The sequence below is a fragment of the Cryptotermes secundus genome, unplaced genomic scaffold (assembly GCF_002891405.2).
Source record: "Cryptotermes secundus unplaced genomic scaffold, Csec_1.0 scaffold88, whole genome shotgun sequence".
Lineage (NCBI taxonomy): Eukaryota > Metazoa > Arthropoda > Insecta > Blattodea > Kalotermitidae > Cryptotermes > Cryptotermes secundus.
Genome location: NW_019724585.1, coordinates 1,463,626 through 1,477,048, shown reverse-complemented (window position 1 = coordinate 1,477,048; position 13,423 = coordinate 1,463,626). Strand labels below are relative to the sequence as shown.

The 13,423-nt window shown below is 35.2% G+C and overlaps 3 protein-coding genes across 5 annotated transcripts in view; 1 reads left to right on the top strand and 2 right to left on the bottom strand.

Moving 5' to 3' along the window:
* Positions 1-6,457, bottom strand: part of LOC111862278 (40S ribosomal protein S9) — a 13,183-nt gene extending 6,726 nt beyond the window's left edge. Inside the window, exon 1 of one of the 2 annotated variants that reach the window (XM_023847537.2) lies at positions 6,354-6,457. The gene's annotated coding sequence lies outside the window, so the exon portion shown is untranslated. Of the gene's footprint in view, positions 1-2,895; positions 2,997-6,353 lie in introns of those variants that run through there. The other variant, XM_023847536.2, reaches the window with a different exon arrangement.
* A 300-nt stretch (positions 6,458-6,757) lies between these two features.
* Positions 6,758-7,851, top strand: LOC111862281 (methylglutaconyl-CoA hydratase, mitochondrial). The gene has a single exon (XM_023847541.2). The coding sequence runs from the start codon at positions 6,829-6,831 to the stop codon at positions 7,717-7,719; it is 891 nt and encodes a 296-aa protein (XP_023703309.1). The 5' UTR covers positions 6,758-6,828; the 3' UTR covers positions 7,720-7,851.
* Positions 7,852-8,955: 1,104 nt separating this feature from the next.
* The window catches only part of LOC111862268 (probable phosphomannomutase), an 8,185-nt gene continuing 3,717 nt past the window's right edge, over positions 8,956-13,423 (bottom strand). For both annotated transcript variants that reach the window (XM_033750605.1, XM_023847520.1), the window contains 3 exons: positions 12,848-12,924; positions 10,867-11,134; positions 8,956-10,065 (listed from right to left, as the gene is read on the bottom strand). In XM_033750605.1, the coding sequence (XP_033606496.1) occupies positions 9,836-10,065; positions 10,867-11,134; positions 12,848-12,924 (575 nt within the window). In that variant the 3' untranslated portion in view covers positions 8,956-9,835. The remainder of the gene's footprint in view (positions 10,066-10,866; positions 11,135-12,847; positions 12,925-13,423) is intronic.

Sequence of the window (13,423 nt, the reverse complement as noted above, 5' to 3'; positions counted from 1 at the left end):
CTCTTGCACTATTCACGCAGTCCCACCCCACACCCTTGTTTTCGCATAAAACCCACGCTCCTCTTGCAGCCCGCGGTCGTATTCTTCCAGGACAGTCACGTCAGCAAGTAGAGAAAGTGAGGGTGGGCAGACACATCGAACTTTCCCACGATATCAGAGAAATTCAGGAATGAAAATGATGTTACATACGAGGTTGATGCATTTGTGCATGTCGTACTAAGCAAGGTATAAAAACAGTTGCTTTATGAGGAATTAGTTCGTACCATTGAATATTTGACGCAATAGACAAGGTGTCGCAGAAACCGATGTTGCTATAACCAAGTTTTACTGTAGAATGATTCAAAGGCCCATGGCCAAACATCACTAGGCTGCTGGGAAGGTAATTTCAAGCACACAATAGAAACGGCAATAAACTGCTCATCAAATCATTGCTTTGTTCAGTAATGATGGATTCCTGTCATTAAGAAATGTTATAATTATCTACTCATGTCCATATTCAATTACATTTAACATCTTCACTTATTACTTTTAATTACAATAAATGAAAAGCAAATATTCCAACGTTATTAGCTCTTCTAAGTTCAAATTTTACATTATGCTTAACAAAAATGTGTGATCACGCAGAAGACCTGCATGCAGCTCTGCCAAGTTTCTTCATGAGAACTACTCCTGCTCATACACTTCCGTAACAACGAATGGTCTCTGACATGAACCAGGATTGTAGGCTGGCCCCTAATACGTCACAATTAGTAGGATGCAACTGATCAGGCTCTCACAATCTTATAATTCTGTACCATATACTAAAATTTTCTTTGACTCATCCCCATAAGTATTAGGTGGATTCAGATCAGGAGAATGTACAGGCCAAACAAACTGGCCTCGCATCCAATCCATGTGTCTATAAAACATATGTTCAAGCAATTACACATGTGCCTTGAGAAGCTGGGAATGGCACAATCATGTTGATATCACATGCCCTTGCAAACAGTAACTAGTACAGCTGATATGATTTTGTATCACCTATGACCCAGTTAGGCACTCATTCAAGATTCTCAGCCAAAAACTGATGCTTTACTGAAATGAACAGCAGCAAGTAGTATGAGAATTCTCCAGTGACCACATACCTTGACCAAAGAAGGTGGTCTGCACCCTCCGAATAAACCTTGTGTACCATTAACTGGGCTAGAGTCCACAAGAGCTGGGCTTTGCATCTTTTAAATAAACCTCACATGCCACAACATATGATTGGTAGTGACATCAGTTAAGTGAACTGGACCATCAACACAACATAAAGAATACCAAGGTGGTGACAAAATAGTTCTCTCTCTTATTCGTTTATTGTAAGCAGACAAATATGAGACACAACATTTGTTTTGTCTCCACCTTGATGGTATCCTTCTTCATGTTACAAGTGATTGCTCTATCCCCACTAATGATGCCTCTTCAGTCCACAATATGTGGCACAAAAAGCCTCATTCACATTAAACTGTGTGTGGAAGACATCAACAACAATGGAGTCGAAGACTGCCCTCTTAAATCACTTTCGAGCTAACCTCCATTTGAATAAAACGTAAACCTGTGTCTCTTAGACATACAGTGTACACAACAATAGTGATACATGCTTTTTGAGAGCCTAAAAGGACTGATGATAAATTCAAGTGCAGTTTTAGTGTTAAACCACTGAAGTTGATGGTTCTGTTGATGTGCGTGATTCAGTGTTTTTCTTTGTTCACCCATCTCACTGAAGCAAGCAAGGCCCATTAAGCCCAGAGACAGAAGTCTCGTGCTTGCCCTCTCAACAACAGCATCTTAAATTCCCACACCTCTCTAGATGCACTTATTTGTAAGTTACATGGCGCCCAACTTATCTCCTGTTTCCATGACATTACACCTATTATGAAGCCAAGTCAGATGGAGCAAGTGGTAATGAACAGCAGGGGCGCGAGGTAGGTGTAACATAATAATGGTGACATCAGAACAGAGACTGCTTCCTGTGCGTGGCTTATAAGGCAAAAGATGGAATCAGCATCAAGTCTGCATGGCTTCCATGATAGGATTAAAAAATTCGGGGCAGTTTGAATAAAATTAGCAAAGGAGACAGTAGTACCCACAGAAAACTCGCCCCAGTGCCACTATCAACCACAAATCCCAGACTCTCAGTCTGGATCAATATAAGGAATGACTCAACTGGCAAAAAATTGTTTCAATACCCAGATGAAACCTTGAATAACCTAGCTAGCTTACCCAAAACTAATAAACATTACGCAGCACTGTGAATTCAAAAACCAATCAGAACATTTGGTTAGATTATACTTGTTAGACGGAAGAAATAAACATACGCCCTTGTAACAACATTCCAGTTTTCAACATATTCTCCTGCACTGTTCTGTAAACCAGAATTTTAACCACGTTAGAATTACTTTTCAACGCCCGTTTAACAATCTCCTACTTGCCTATGAACTTATATACATTAACTCAACGAATAAAAACTACTTGTGGTTTAAATCTTTGGGGGGGGGGACTCTTCCACCATACTAATATATTGCCTCGTGTTGGGACGGTATTTTAACAGTTACTTCTTTGTCCCAATTGACACACCGAAATACTGCAGGTTCCTTCAATCTGGCCTTGTAAGCCACAATATTCTAATTCAATTTTTGAAATGCCGACCACGAAGAACCTTGCCATACCTTTGAAATGCCGGCCACGAATAACTTTACATCCTTCTGCAAACTTGTACATATCCCATGCATCAACAAATATTCTATCCATCCTTATTCATTTCTCAAATTATATCACACTACTAACTAAACATTATTATAGAACTTAATTCAGTATATTAGGTTGGTAAAATTACCAATTACTACTAATCACAAGACCATCTTCCCTACTCACCTCCTAACACAGGCTCGTCCGCCACGTACAATATTTAAAGGAAGCCGTATAAGGGCGCACTCTGGCAGAGCAAACGAATGCAGTGCTAGCTATTTCCGAGTTACATGGCGGACGTGACATCACCGAAGCGATACTTTACCATCTATATGCGAAAGCAAATGAAGTCATACATAATGGCCGCCTCCAGTTCCGAGAACATGATCGGTAAGGATGTATGCTGTCACAGCATACAATGTCTTTATTAAAACCGTCACAACACAGCTACATTAAGGTCAGTCCCAAGTTTGGCTCTGCTACATGTTTCGGCTATTAAAAGCCATCATCAGGCAAATACATGGCTAACATATATACACCACTAAACTGCAGTACTAGTAAAACTGGATACAATAATTTTAATTATATTAAAATACTTGGCGTAAAAATAATAAATTAAGACTATATAAAATTAAAGTTATAGTATTGGATTTTTTTTCAATTGACCTAATCCTTCCAGCCGCACTATGGCCCTGGGGTCGACTCAGCCCCTAACAGAAATGAGTACCAGGAATTAATTAATTTTCCTGGAGAGTAAAGCGCGGCCGGCGCGTAAGGCTGACCTTACCGCCATCTTTGAGCCGATTGTCTAGATAATATGGGACCCTCAACGTCTCACAATATCTATGGGCCTTCATGGCCTGTTAGAGGGATAGCTTTACTTTTACTTTATCTATCAATGATTATGTCATATATAGGGTTAAAAATTTTGGTAAAATTATCATTTAGTTTGCTGATTTCATAAATGTGAAATCTTTCATATTTATCCAAGGTTCGGCCTTTCTTGCCTATATAATGAACTTTTGTCTATCGTACTATATTCATTTGTGGTGTACAATTTATGTTGAGCAAATTTGGAGTTTTGTCCGTTATTTTTTGTGTCTCAAATGTGTTCTCTGAATCTGACCTTAAAGGTATGTCCGATTTGTCCTAAATATTTTAACGGACTGCACAGTGTGGTTGGTAAAGCCCACTAAGGTTATACTTATCAATTAATATTATTGTATCCAGAGAAAGTTTCCATGAATTTCACCATCATTTACAACTCTTACAAATGCTACAACCTAACTTTTAATGGTGAAATTTGTTGACTCATCAACCTGAAGAAAGAAACAGTTTATCATGAAAAAAAAACTCTTTAGTATCATGTGACATATCATCAATACATCTATTTAATGTACTATTTGAAACTGGAAAATTTTCAGTTTCTTGTACTGCATCTACTCCCAGTATTTTGCCCACTATAATTTTACATGCGACATTATTAGGTTCTCACCAACTGCATGACTTTTTCCTTTTCTGGGCAGTAAGTTTTACTACTACATAACTAGCTTCCTGAGCTTTTTCATTGACTGTTATTTTACTAACAAAGCTTGACTCTGTTTGTTTTGAGACTCCAATAGCCATTTAAAATAATCACCAATTTTACTAGCCATGCAGCTGTGATTCATATTTAAGTGCCATTTCAATTTTGATGGAACGACTGTTGCATTTGTAAGTCGTCTGCTTCCATAAATCAGATTTTTTTTTGTGATCTGTCGAATTATGTCAAGTGAAAGTCAGCTTCCTTACTCCATGGTGATGGAGGTGAAGGCCCCAACTGAGGACTGAGGTTTCATACAGTGAAGCTATTCAACCCCTATAAAATACCTCTAGAGGTGCTAATGTATGAGGATGGAACATAAGTGGAACAATGATAAATTACCCGTAGAATGACCTGCCCTACTGTCATTATGACCGCCATAAATCCCACATGGGCAGTCATGGTACTGAATCCAAGTCATATTATTACAAATTGAATCTTTAATGCCTGGGTTGTGGCACAGCCTGGAATGAATTTTATATTCTGAAAATATCTTCATGTCATTAAACGTTATATAAAAATAGTATTCCCAGGCAACAAGTGCAAATACCAGTCACAATATTTACAGTAATTTTTATAACAAAAGCAATGTTGTCCCTCTTCCTAAAATTTCATGAAATGAATGTTAAGCTCTATACATTCTCTGGGTGTGCCTTCCTTGGTAAGAAGTTGAGCTTGTCAGGGGTGACATGCAACGGGCATCTCAGAAATTCCTGTATGTTCCTTACCGGCTTCATGCCAAACAGCATCCTTCACCATTAAGAACGGCTTTTTTTTTCAGTGGTTCCACCCCATCCAAGAAAACAAGAATAAAGAATCCTCAGTTCTCAAGCACATCCTATTTACCAGCATTGGCAGCACTGCTTACTACACACCAGACAGCTGTTTAACATTAACCAATTTCATACACGTGCATTACCCAATCAAAATACTAATTCAAGATTTTCAATTTGCAGAAAAAATACACTGAAAGCGAGTGTCCACACAGGACCTCCTTGCTCCAACTGGTTGAAATTGTCAAGAACTGTAATTCTCCACTGAAATGCCATCAAACTCCTGCCAAATTTCAGTTAAAATCTCTAAGAGGGCTGTCAACTGCTTCTCTTATATTGAACTGCTATAACCACCATAAAGTGGAAAGCGAACTGATTTCATTTCATTTTTATTTGGCATTCATAATTGATAAAACAGTAACATTCAAACAAATCACATCATTAAATATAGCTTTCTTGAAATCCTTTTGCCCAAATGCCTAAAGAATTAGAATTTGTCAACAATATATAATCATGCTTTACATGGTTAACCTATAATTAAAATATAACACAAACTATCAAACCAGATAAATAATCAAATTAGGTATATGTAAATCGAAATGCAAGCCAACCTTATGAGTTCATCAAGAGAATTTTAAGAGTATTACAGTAAATCAAGAGTCCTACACATGACCACGTAATCACCGAACACATTAAGATACGGCAAACAACCATTTGTTACCTATTTCCATTGCTGAATAGAGGTTTTGCTATGCTTACTACTGTCCCACTAATAGGAACTCATACAATGTACAGAATGGATGATCTAGTAAAAACACTTTTAGCCTATATTTAAAGTCTTTACATCCATCTGATTTTCTTAATTCCAAAGGCAGTTTATTATACAGTTTAATTCCCATATTGATAACACTCTTCTTAAAAGTTGATGTGTTACAATTTGACACATGAAAATCATCTTTACTTCTAGTACTATATTCATATAAATCTGAATTTCTCGTAGAGTATAAATTATATTTCTGAAAATAGCACAACACCTCAAAGATATACAAAGAGGTAATAGTCAAAATCTTCACCTCTGTTAAATTTCTCTTGGGTGGGGGGTTTCCCACTGCAGTTCCTCCTATAGAGTAATATACCTCAGGCACTACAACCTGACACCGTATATAAGAAGTTAACAACACAAGATTCATCCGTGGAGTAGCAAAAACCTGATCTGTAACTTTGGCTGGTGTGGTGTCCTGCTATCGAAGTTTAAATAATTCATCTTGCAAATAACGAAGCTTACGTACCTGCCAACTATTATTTGATGCTCTCTGCGTTTATTCATGCTATTACTAACAGCTGAAAGCTTAATTATACCTATTTCTTTTGTATTTATATGCATCACACATCTGTAAGACTAACAATCACTGCAAAATTCCTAGAACGGAAATGACCTTAATGTTACACGCAAAAACATTTGAAATCATTGGCTCAATACAAAATAAAATTTCTCCCGATAAATTTCACAGATTATTTTTATGAAGAATGATAGTCATATTTATTTCACATGTGCGAAATTGGTTAATTTTGTTTTAGCCCGTCTATGTTACTTATGTTTAAATTGTAAGCGCATTTTTTCGTAGATTAAATTTCCCTACATACATTATGGAAAGCCGGTAGATTATCTGCAAAAGTGGGAAATTATATTTTCAGTACTAATTCAGATTCGTGTGGGAGAGTATTGGTTTTGTTGCGAAGTGTGAAAGGAACGGGCTATTGACTATGCCATTACTCAAAAACGTAAAAGTTATAAACTCGGCTGTTCATTTAAGCAAACTCTTTTGCCGGTTTTCGTCATCGATCGCAAGTAATCAGAAAAATCTGCAATTGAACTATTTGGAAGAAAAAGACAATGGAATCGTCGTGCTTGAATTGAACCGACCACAGGCGAAGAATGCTCTTAATCGAACTTTAGCTACAGATTTTTCCTCTGCAATAGATGCCGTAAAATATGATAAAACTGTAAGGGTTCTCATTATTAGAAGTATGGTTCCTGGTATCTTCTGTGCTGGTGCAGATCTGAAGGAAAGATTAAAACTTACGAACCAAGAGGTGAAAATATTTGTGTCCAAACTGAGATCACTTACTAATGCAGTTGAGAATTTGCCTATGCCAGTAATTGCTGCTGTGGATGGTGCTGCTCTTGGTGGTGGATTTGAATTAGCATTAGCTTGCGACATGAGAACAGCATCTGATAATGCCATGCTTGGTTTAGTAGAAACAAAATTGGCTATCATACCAGGTGCAGGAGGTACACAGCGGTTACCTAGGCTTGTTGGACCTGCATTTGCCAAAGAGCTAATTTTCACTGCTAAAACATTAACAGGGGCAGAGGCTATGAAAATGGGTCTTGTTAATTATACTGTTAAACAAAATAGTGAAGGAAATGCAGCCTATTTGAAAGCACTGGAGCTTGCTCGTGAAATTGTTCCTAATGGACCAGTTAGTCTCAAAATGGCAAAAGTTGCAATAAATGCTAGTTTAGAAGTGGATCTCAACACTGGTAATATTATTGAAGAAGCATGTTATGCACAGGTTATTCCTACAAAGGACAGAGTGGAGGGTCTGATAGCATTCAAAGAAAAACGTACACCTATATATACTGGAGAATGAAATAAGTCACATGCATGGGCACGATAATTAGGAAACATGTGACAAGACACTATTTTATTCATAATATCTTTGGGGATACAATCTCTTATACATTAAAATTTTATAAAACAAGTAATAAAAATTTACTGAAAACTATAAAATAATGGAAAATCAATTTAATACAGTGTGGTGGCATTTTATGCGAGTATGCATTCCTGAAAACCTTGCAAATTCAAGACAATATTTATCATTGAAGTAAATGTAAAATAAGAGGGATTTTGGGATTTGCATTATTTCAAACTTTGCACATATGGTGAGACTTTATTGGTATTTTTATATCACTATTTAAAATCTGTATAAAATGCAACTGCACTGTATATAGTTATTTTAACTTCCTTTTTTTTGTGTGCTGTTTTTGAAGTTTACTGTTTATCCAGAAATGTATACAGTACTGCCTCTCACTATTAACATCTAAAACTACCATCAAAAAAATTACTAGGTATAATCTACACCAGTGTTTTATGTTTACTCTGTACATTCTCTCTGCCTCAAGAAGTACAAACAATAATGATATTATATTTAAGCATCCTGTTGCACTTTATACGATATATGTCATAAACTCCATCCTAAGTGCAACAATTTATTGTAGTTCTTTTGTCTTGCTTTCTTCTACACTACACGTTTCGGCTGCAAATGGCCATCATCAGGTGTATACACTCACGTAGCTCTTACACTGCACTTAGTTTAAAATTTAAAAACACGAGTGTTCCCAGTTGTTCTTTATGTCATAGCTATCAGGTTTCGATTTATCAGAATCTACTTCGCTGATAAATCAGAACCTGATAGCTATGACGAAAAGAACGGTTGGGAAGACTCGTGTTTTTAAATTTTAAATTAAGTGCAGTGTAACAGCTACGTGAGTGTATACACCTGATGATGGCCGTTTGCGGCCGAAACATGTAGTGTAGAAGAAAGCAAGACAAAAGAACTACAATAAATTGTTGCACTTAGGACGGAGTTTATGACATATAAACAATAACAAGATGCTGTATGTTTATTAAAAAACACACAGAATATAAGTAGTTACTATAGGATTCTGACGATGGTGAATAATACACAGAGATATTGGGTTTTCGGACTTTATCCATCGTCCTGGTTTTAAGATAACTAAGAAAAACACGTTTCGGAAACAGAATATAGTTCTCTTTTTGATACAACACAAACGTGCCATAAATTAACTTTACCACACTATTAACCATATCCGGACACTCTCACACTAGTACAAATTAGTACAAACACAAAAAATGTTTAATTTTACTGCAGAATGTATGGTGTAATGGGGAATGTTAACAGATAGGCTCATTTTATTCCATTTTGATTCTTGCTAGTATTGAAACCTATTTTCCAAGAAACAAATCAAGGGAACTTAACTGAATCACTGCTAGTGATCTTGCACTGGCATGATGTTTTGCCACACATTATCAGGAAATTTGGCTTCCTGAGATGGAAAGCCAGTTATCTGAATGTTTGATAATGTAAATGAGAACATATTCTCCTCAAATTTATATTTATTCTCTGTAAAAATAGTCCACAGTATGATTACTAGGACACACAATTACCTTTCAGATTTTACACTTTTAATATCTTATTTTATAGCTTCATCCTCATAATGAAATTCATAATCTGTATTATGTTTGGGAATCCCAAGATTTTTCTCTGGCAGTGTCCAGTGGTGCTGGTACATCATCATGAAACTTAAAAAAAATTCAAAATAACATTTGTTACAAAAATATTCAGAAGATATACAATCAAGTTTCCACTGTGCTCGTAGCTTCTATTTGTTAAAAGTCAACAGTAACATTTATGGAAATTTAAAGGCATAATTTTTGTCACCAGAGCATCAAAAATATTCACTTCTATTCTCTTTGCAGATCTGAATACCAGCACTATAAATGGTGAAAGAAAAATACTGCATTATCCTAATATACCCCATGAAAATTACACCTAATCTGTTGCATCGTTCTGCTTTAAGTGTGACAAAAATAGCTTTGATTCTTGTAAATTCATCACATACAGATAAATTCAGATAAAAAAATGGTTCTCTCTTCAGTTACATGTTACACTCAATATATTTAAGTTATGACAGTTTCTGTTTTAATAATTGCTGCAACTGCCTCATAGTATCTGCTGGTGAAGTGACCTTATGTCCAATCGTACGAGGGTCTGTAAATATCTGACGATCATTGCCACCAGGGTCTGTTTTGTCACCAAAGAAGTGGATTTCTTCAAATTTATCTTTCTCCAAGTGCTGTAAACAATATGTTTTATCCCAGCCCTTTGGAAAGACATCAAAACTTATTTGTCCACCTGAAAAATTATACATCAGTTTAACATAATTGGAACAAATTAATTTTAAAAACTTTAGGAAATGATAAAACTGTTAAAAAATAATAACTCTAATGCAATATGCTTGTTTCTACAAACACATCTGTGACTTGTGAAGCTACTGTCACAAATCTTAAAAATACTGCACAGGATTACAAAAATAAGGACATTGCTAACTGCTCTAGGTTTGCAGACACTGCTGGATATAAATACTACATGATTACATTGAGGTAACATAAGTGATTAAACTGCCTAATGTAATGTAAGAGCATGAAACATTGTCAGAGACATGAACAGCCACCAGAAAGTAGCACATATGCATGAAGATATGATCCCTGATATGACATACACATACACTACTCAAAGAAAAATGAGACACAGGTATACCTAGGAGGAGAGTGGAAGAAACTATTTCATTTCTAAATTTGGAACAGGCTGGGAACCAACCAATAATTTTGAAGGAAGAATAAGTTGCCACACTAGGGTAGGCTGGATGAAATACCATGATGTCTGTTACAAATCATGAAGGAATAGGAGCGGGAGCAGCTAAACAGGTTCTGCATCCTATCCAATATTTCACTGTACACCTGTCATTGACAGCTGAAGATCAAAAGCAGTCCTTTGATATGATGAAAGAAAGTAGCCAAATTCCTCCATCTTCTATACAGATCAACTCTATATATGCACTACAAATACAGTAATATTAATTTGTCAACATCACATCAAAATGACAAATGTAAAATGAATTATAACTTTGTAAGTGCTTACAGTTAGGCAACACACCTATAGAATATACAAGTCCCAAATCTGGGAACCTTTCTTCTAGAGATTTGACAAAATTTTCCCTTATCCTATGCTCCTTGTCAAATTCAAAGAATTGTTCACGTTCTGCCTGGCTGCAGCTTCGTCCAACTGGACAGACATTTATGAGTCCTGTACGAAATTCAATAAATGTGCCACGTTTAACTGGCAGTTTCAGCTGTGACATATAGTTAAGAGCAAAGTTGATAAATGTTTGAAGTTTTTCTTCTCCCATATGTTCCTGGATAGTCTGAAACAATTCACAGTGGTACTGGTGATTTAAGAACACATGAGAAATACAGGCCTGTAATACCACTGAGAGTGGATGCCACAGTCTTTTTGCATGCAATGTTATTTCATGAGATATGCACAAAATGTAAAAAGAAAACAGACACTAAACATGTGAAATGAATGCTGTTCATAAATAAAATTTAAAAAGTGGATAAAGCTCTTATATTTTGCCCACCTCCTTATCAGTCACTTAGAAATATATGTTTACATATTCACAATCTTCATTCCATCAAATTCTCCACAAATAAGAATATCTAACTAATTCTAAATTGTAATCAACTGTAAACAATTGTAACTGTTGTAATTTTAATCTTACTCATATATTAAATTGTTAATATTCAGAATTAACTTGACTTGTCCTATATCATGTACAATGATCTACAGTGACGAAATCAATTAATCACTCAATACATGTGGATGCCACAGTTCCTGGAACCAATCATATGGGATGCATGAAATTCAACATAGAGACCATGTCATTACATCCTGGCATCATATTTTCAAATGTGTATCTTGAACATGGCCATACAAAATTTAAAGCACTGTAGAATAATGGAATTTGCTTTGGAAAACATTATACTTCTGGTAAAGTCATTTGTATCTAATTTATTTTAAAAAGTATATGATATTCTTGGACACATAAGTGTATTTTTAAAAAATAATGATGAATAACAGTAGATATAGTATACATGTGAAATTTCATATGATGGGAAAATATTTTGTGTATTCAAAAGTACAAATATGAAAGAGAATAAACGTTTTACTTTCAAATTTTGGATGTTGTATCAGTGAAAAGTTATAAACCAACTGTGTCTACATTGAGATGGAAGAACATAAAGAAAATGAGTAATATTTGTTTTTCACAGAACTGTGTTTCAGTTTTACAAACGCTTATCATAATAATCCATTCCTGTATTTTGCTTCTTATTCTGATGAATGCACAATCAAAATAATATATTCTGTCATATAACCTTTATTAACTGTCGCAACACAACAAATATCAAGATCAGTGCCTAGTTTCGGCTATCAATAGTCATCATCAGGCAAACACACGGTTAACATATATACACCACTGAACTGCAGTACTATTAAAATTTGATACAATACTATTAATCATATAAAACACTTGAAGTAAAAAATACAATAAATCAGATTATATAAAACAGAAGTTATAGTATAAAACAAGAATAAAATTTTAGATTGATGTTTTATATCATCGAATCAGTAGTTGGTTTTGTAATTTCGTTGCGTTCCCATGGACAAATTGAAATATTATATATTTTTTCTTTTTGTATATAAGATTGTATAGGAGGCTCGTGATGTAGATGTAGTAAATTAATGTTAATCTGAAAATGATATGAAAGTAATGGTATTAAATTTTGTTATAATCAACAACTGATTTTGATATTGAAGATATAGTATATATTACTTAGTGTTTAGTCGGTGCCTTATCTTACAAAGTATTGTCCGTACTGTGGGGAACGTAAACAAAGATGTTTAATAGTACTGCAGTTCACTGGTGTATATATGTTAACTGTGCATTTGCCTGATGATGGCTATTGATAGCCGAAACTAGGCACTGATCTTGATATTTGTTGTGTTGTGACAGTTAATAAAGAGGTTATATATTGTAACACAACAGGATGCATGAAATGAAAAGATTCTGTCATACCTGATGTCCAATTGATATGCCATCCTTGTAAGCTATCAACCCATTCTCTGCAAATACGTAGTCATATTTTTTTAGAACTGTAATATGAAACATTTATTTGTTGGAGTATTCATGTCAACACCATTCATTCACCTGAGCTAGGAAGTATATATTGAAAGAACCTGTAGTACAATTAGCTGTAACTTATTTATAATTAATAGACTATCTAAAATACTTGTATTATGGTTTCACTTATCCCCTTCTGGCATATGGAATCGTTGCATGGGGACAGAGTGTGAAGGCAATCACTATATGAATATTTATCCATCAAAAGAGGGCTGTAAGGTACACAGCAGAGTGAAAACAACTGGAATCATGAATGCAGAGATAGTTTTGGGAAACTAAAGATACTGTATTAACAGTATATTCACTGTACATTCAAGAAATAATCTTATATGTGAAAGAAAAGTGTAACTGCTCTGTAAATATACAAGTATATATATATACAGGGTGTCCCAGGAGGAATGTGCCAAACTTCGGGAGGGTCTTCCTTATGTTAAAGTATGCCGATATAACCCAAAACACCTATGTCCAAAG

Bases quoted from the DNA above. Each gene is read 5' to 3' on its own strand.
- LOC111862281 (XM_023847541.2), top strand. From the start codon at position 6,829: ATGCCATTACTCAAAAACGTAAAAGTTATAAACTCGGCTGTTCATTTA.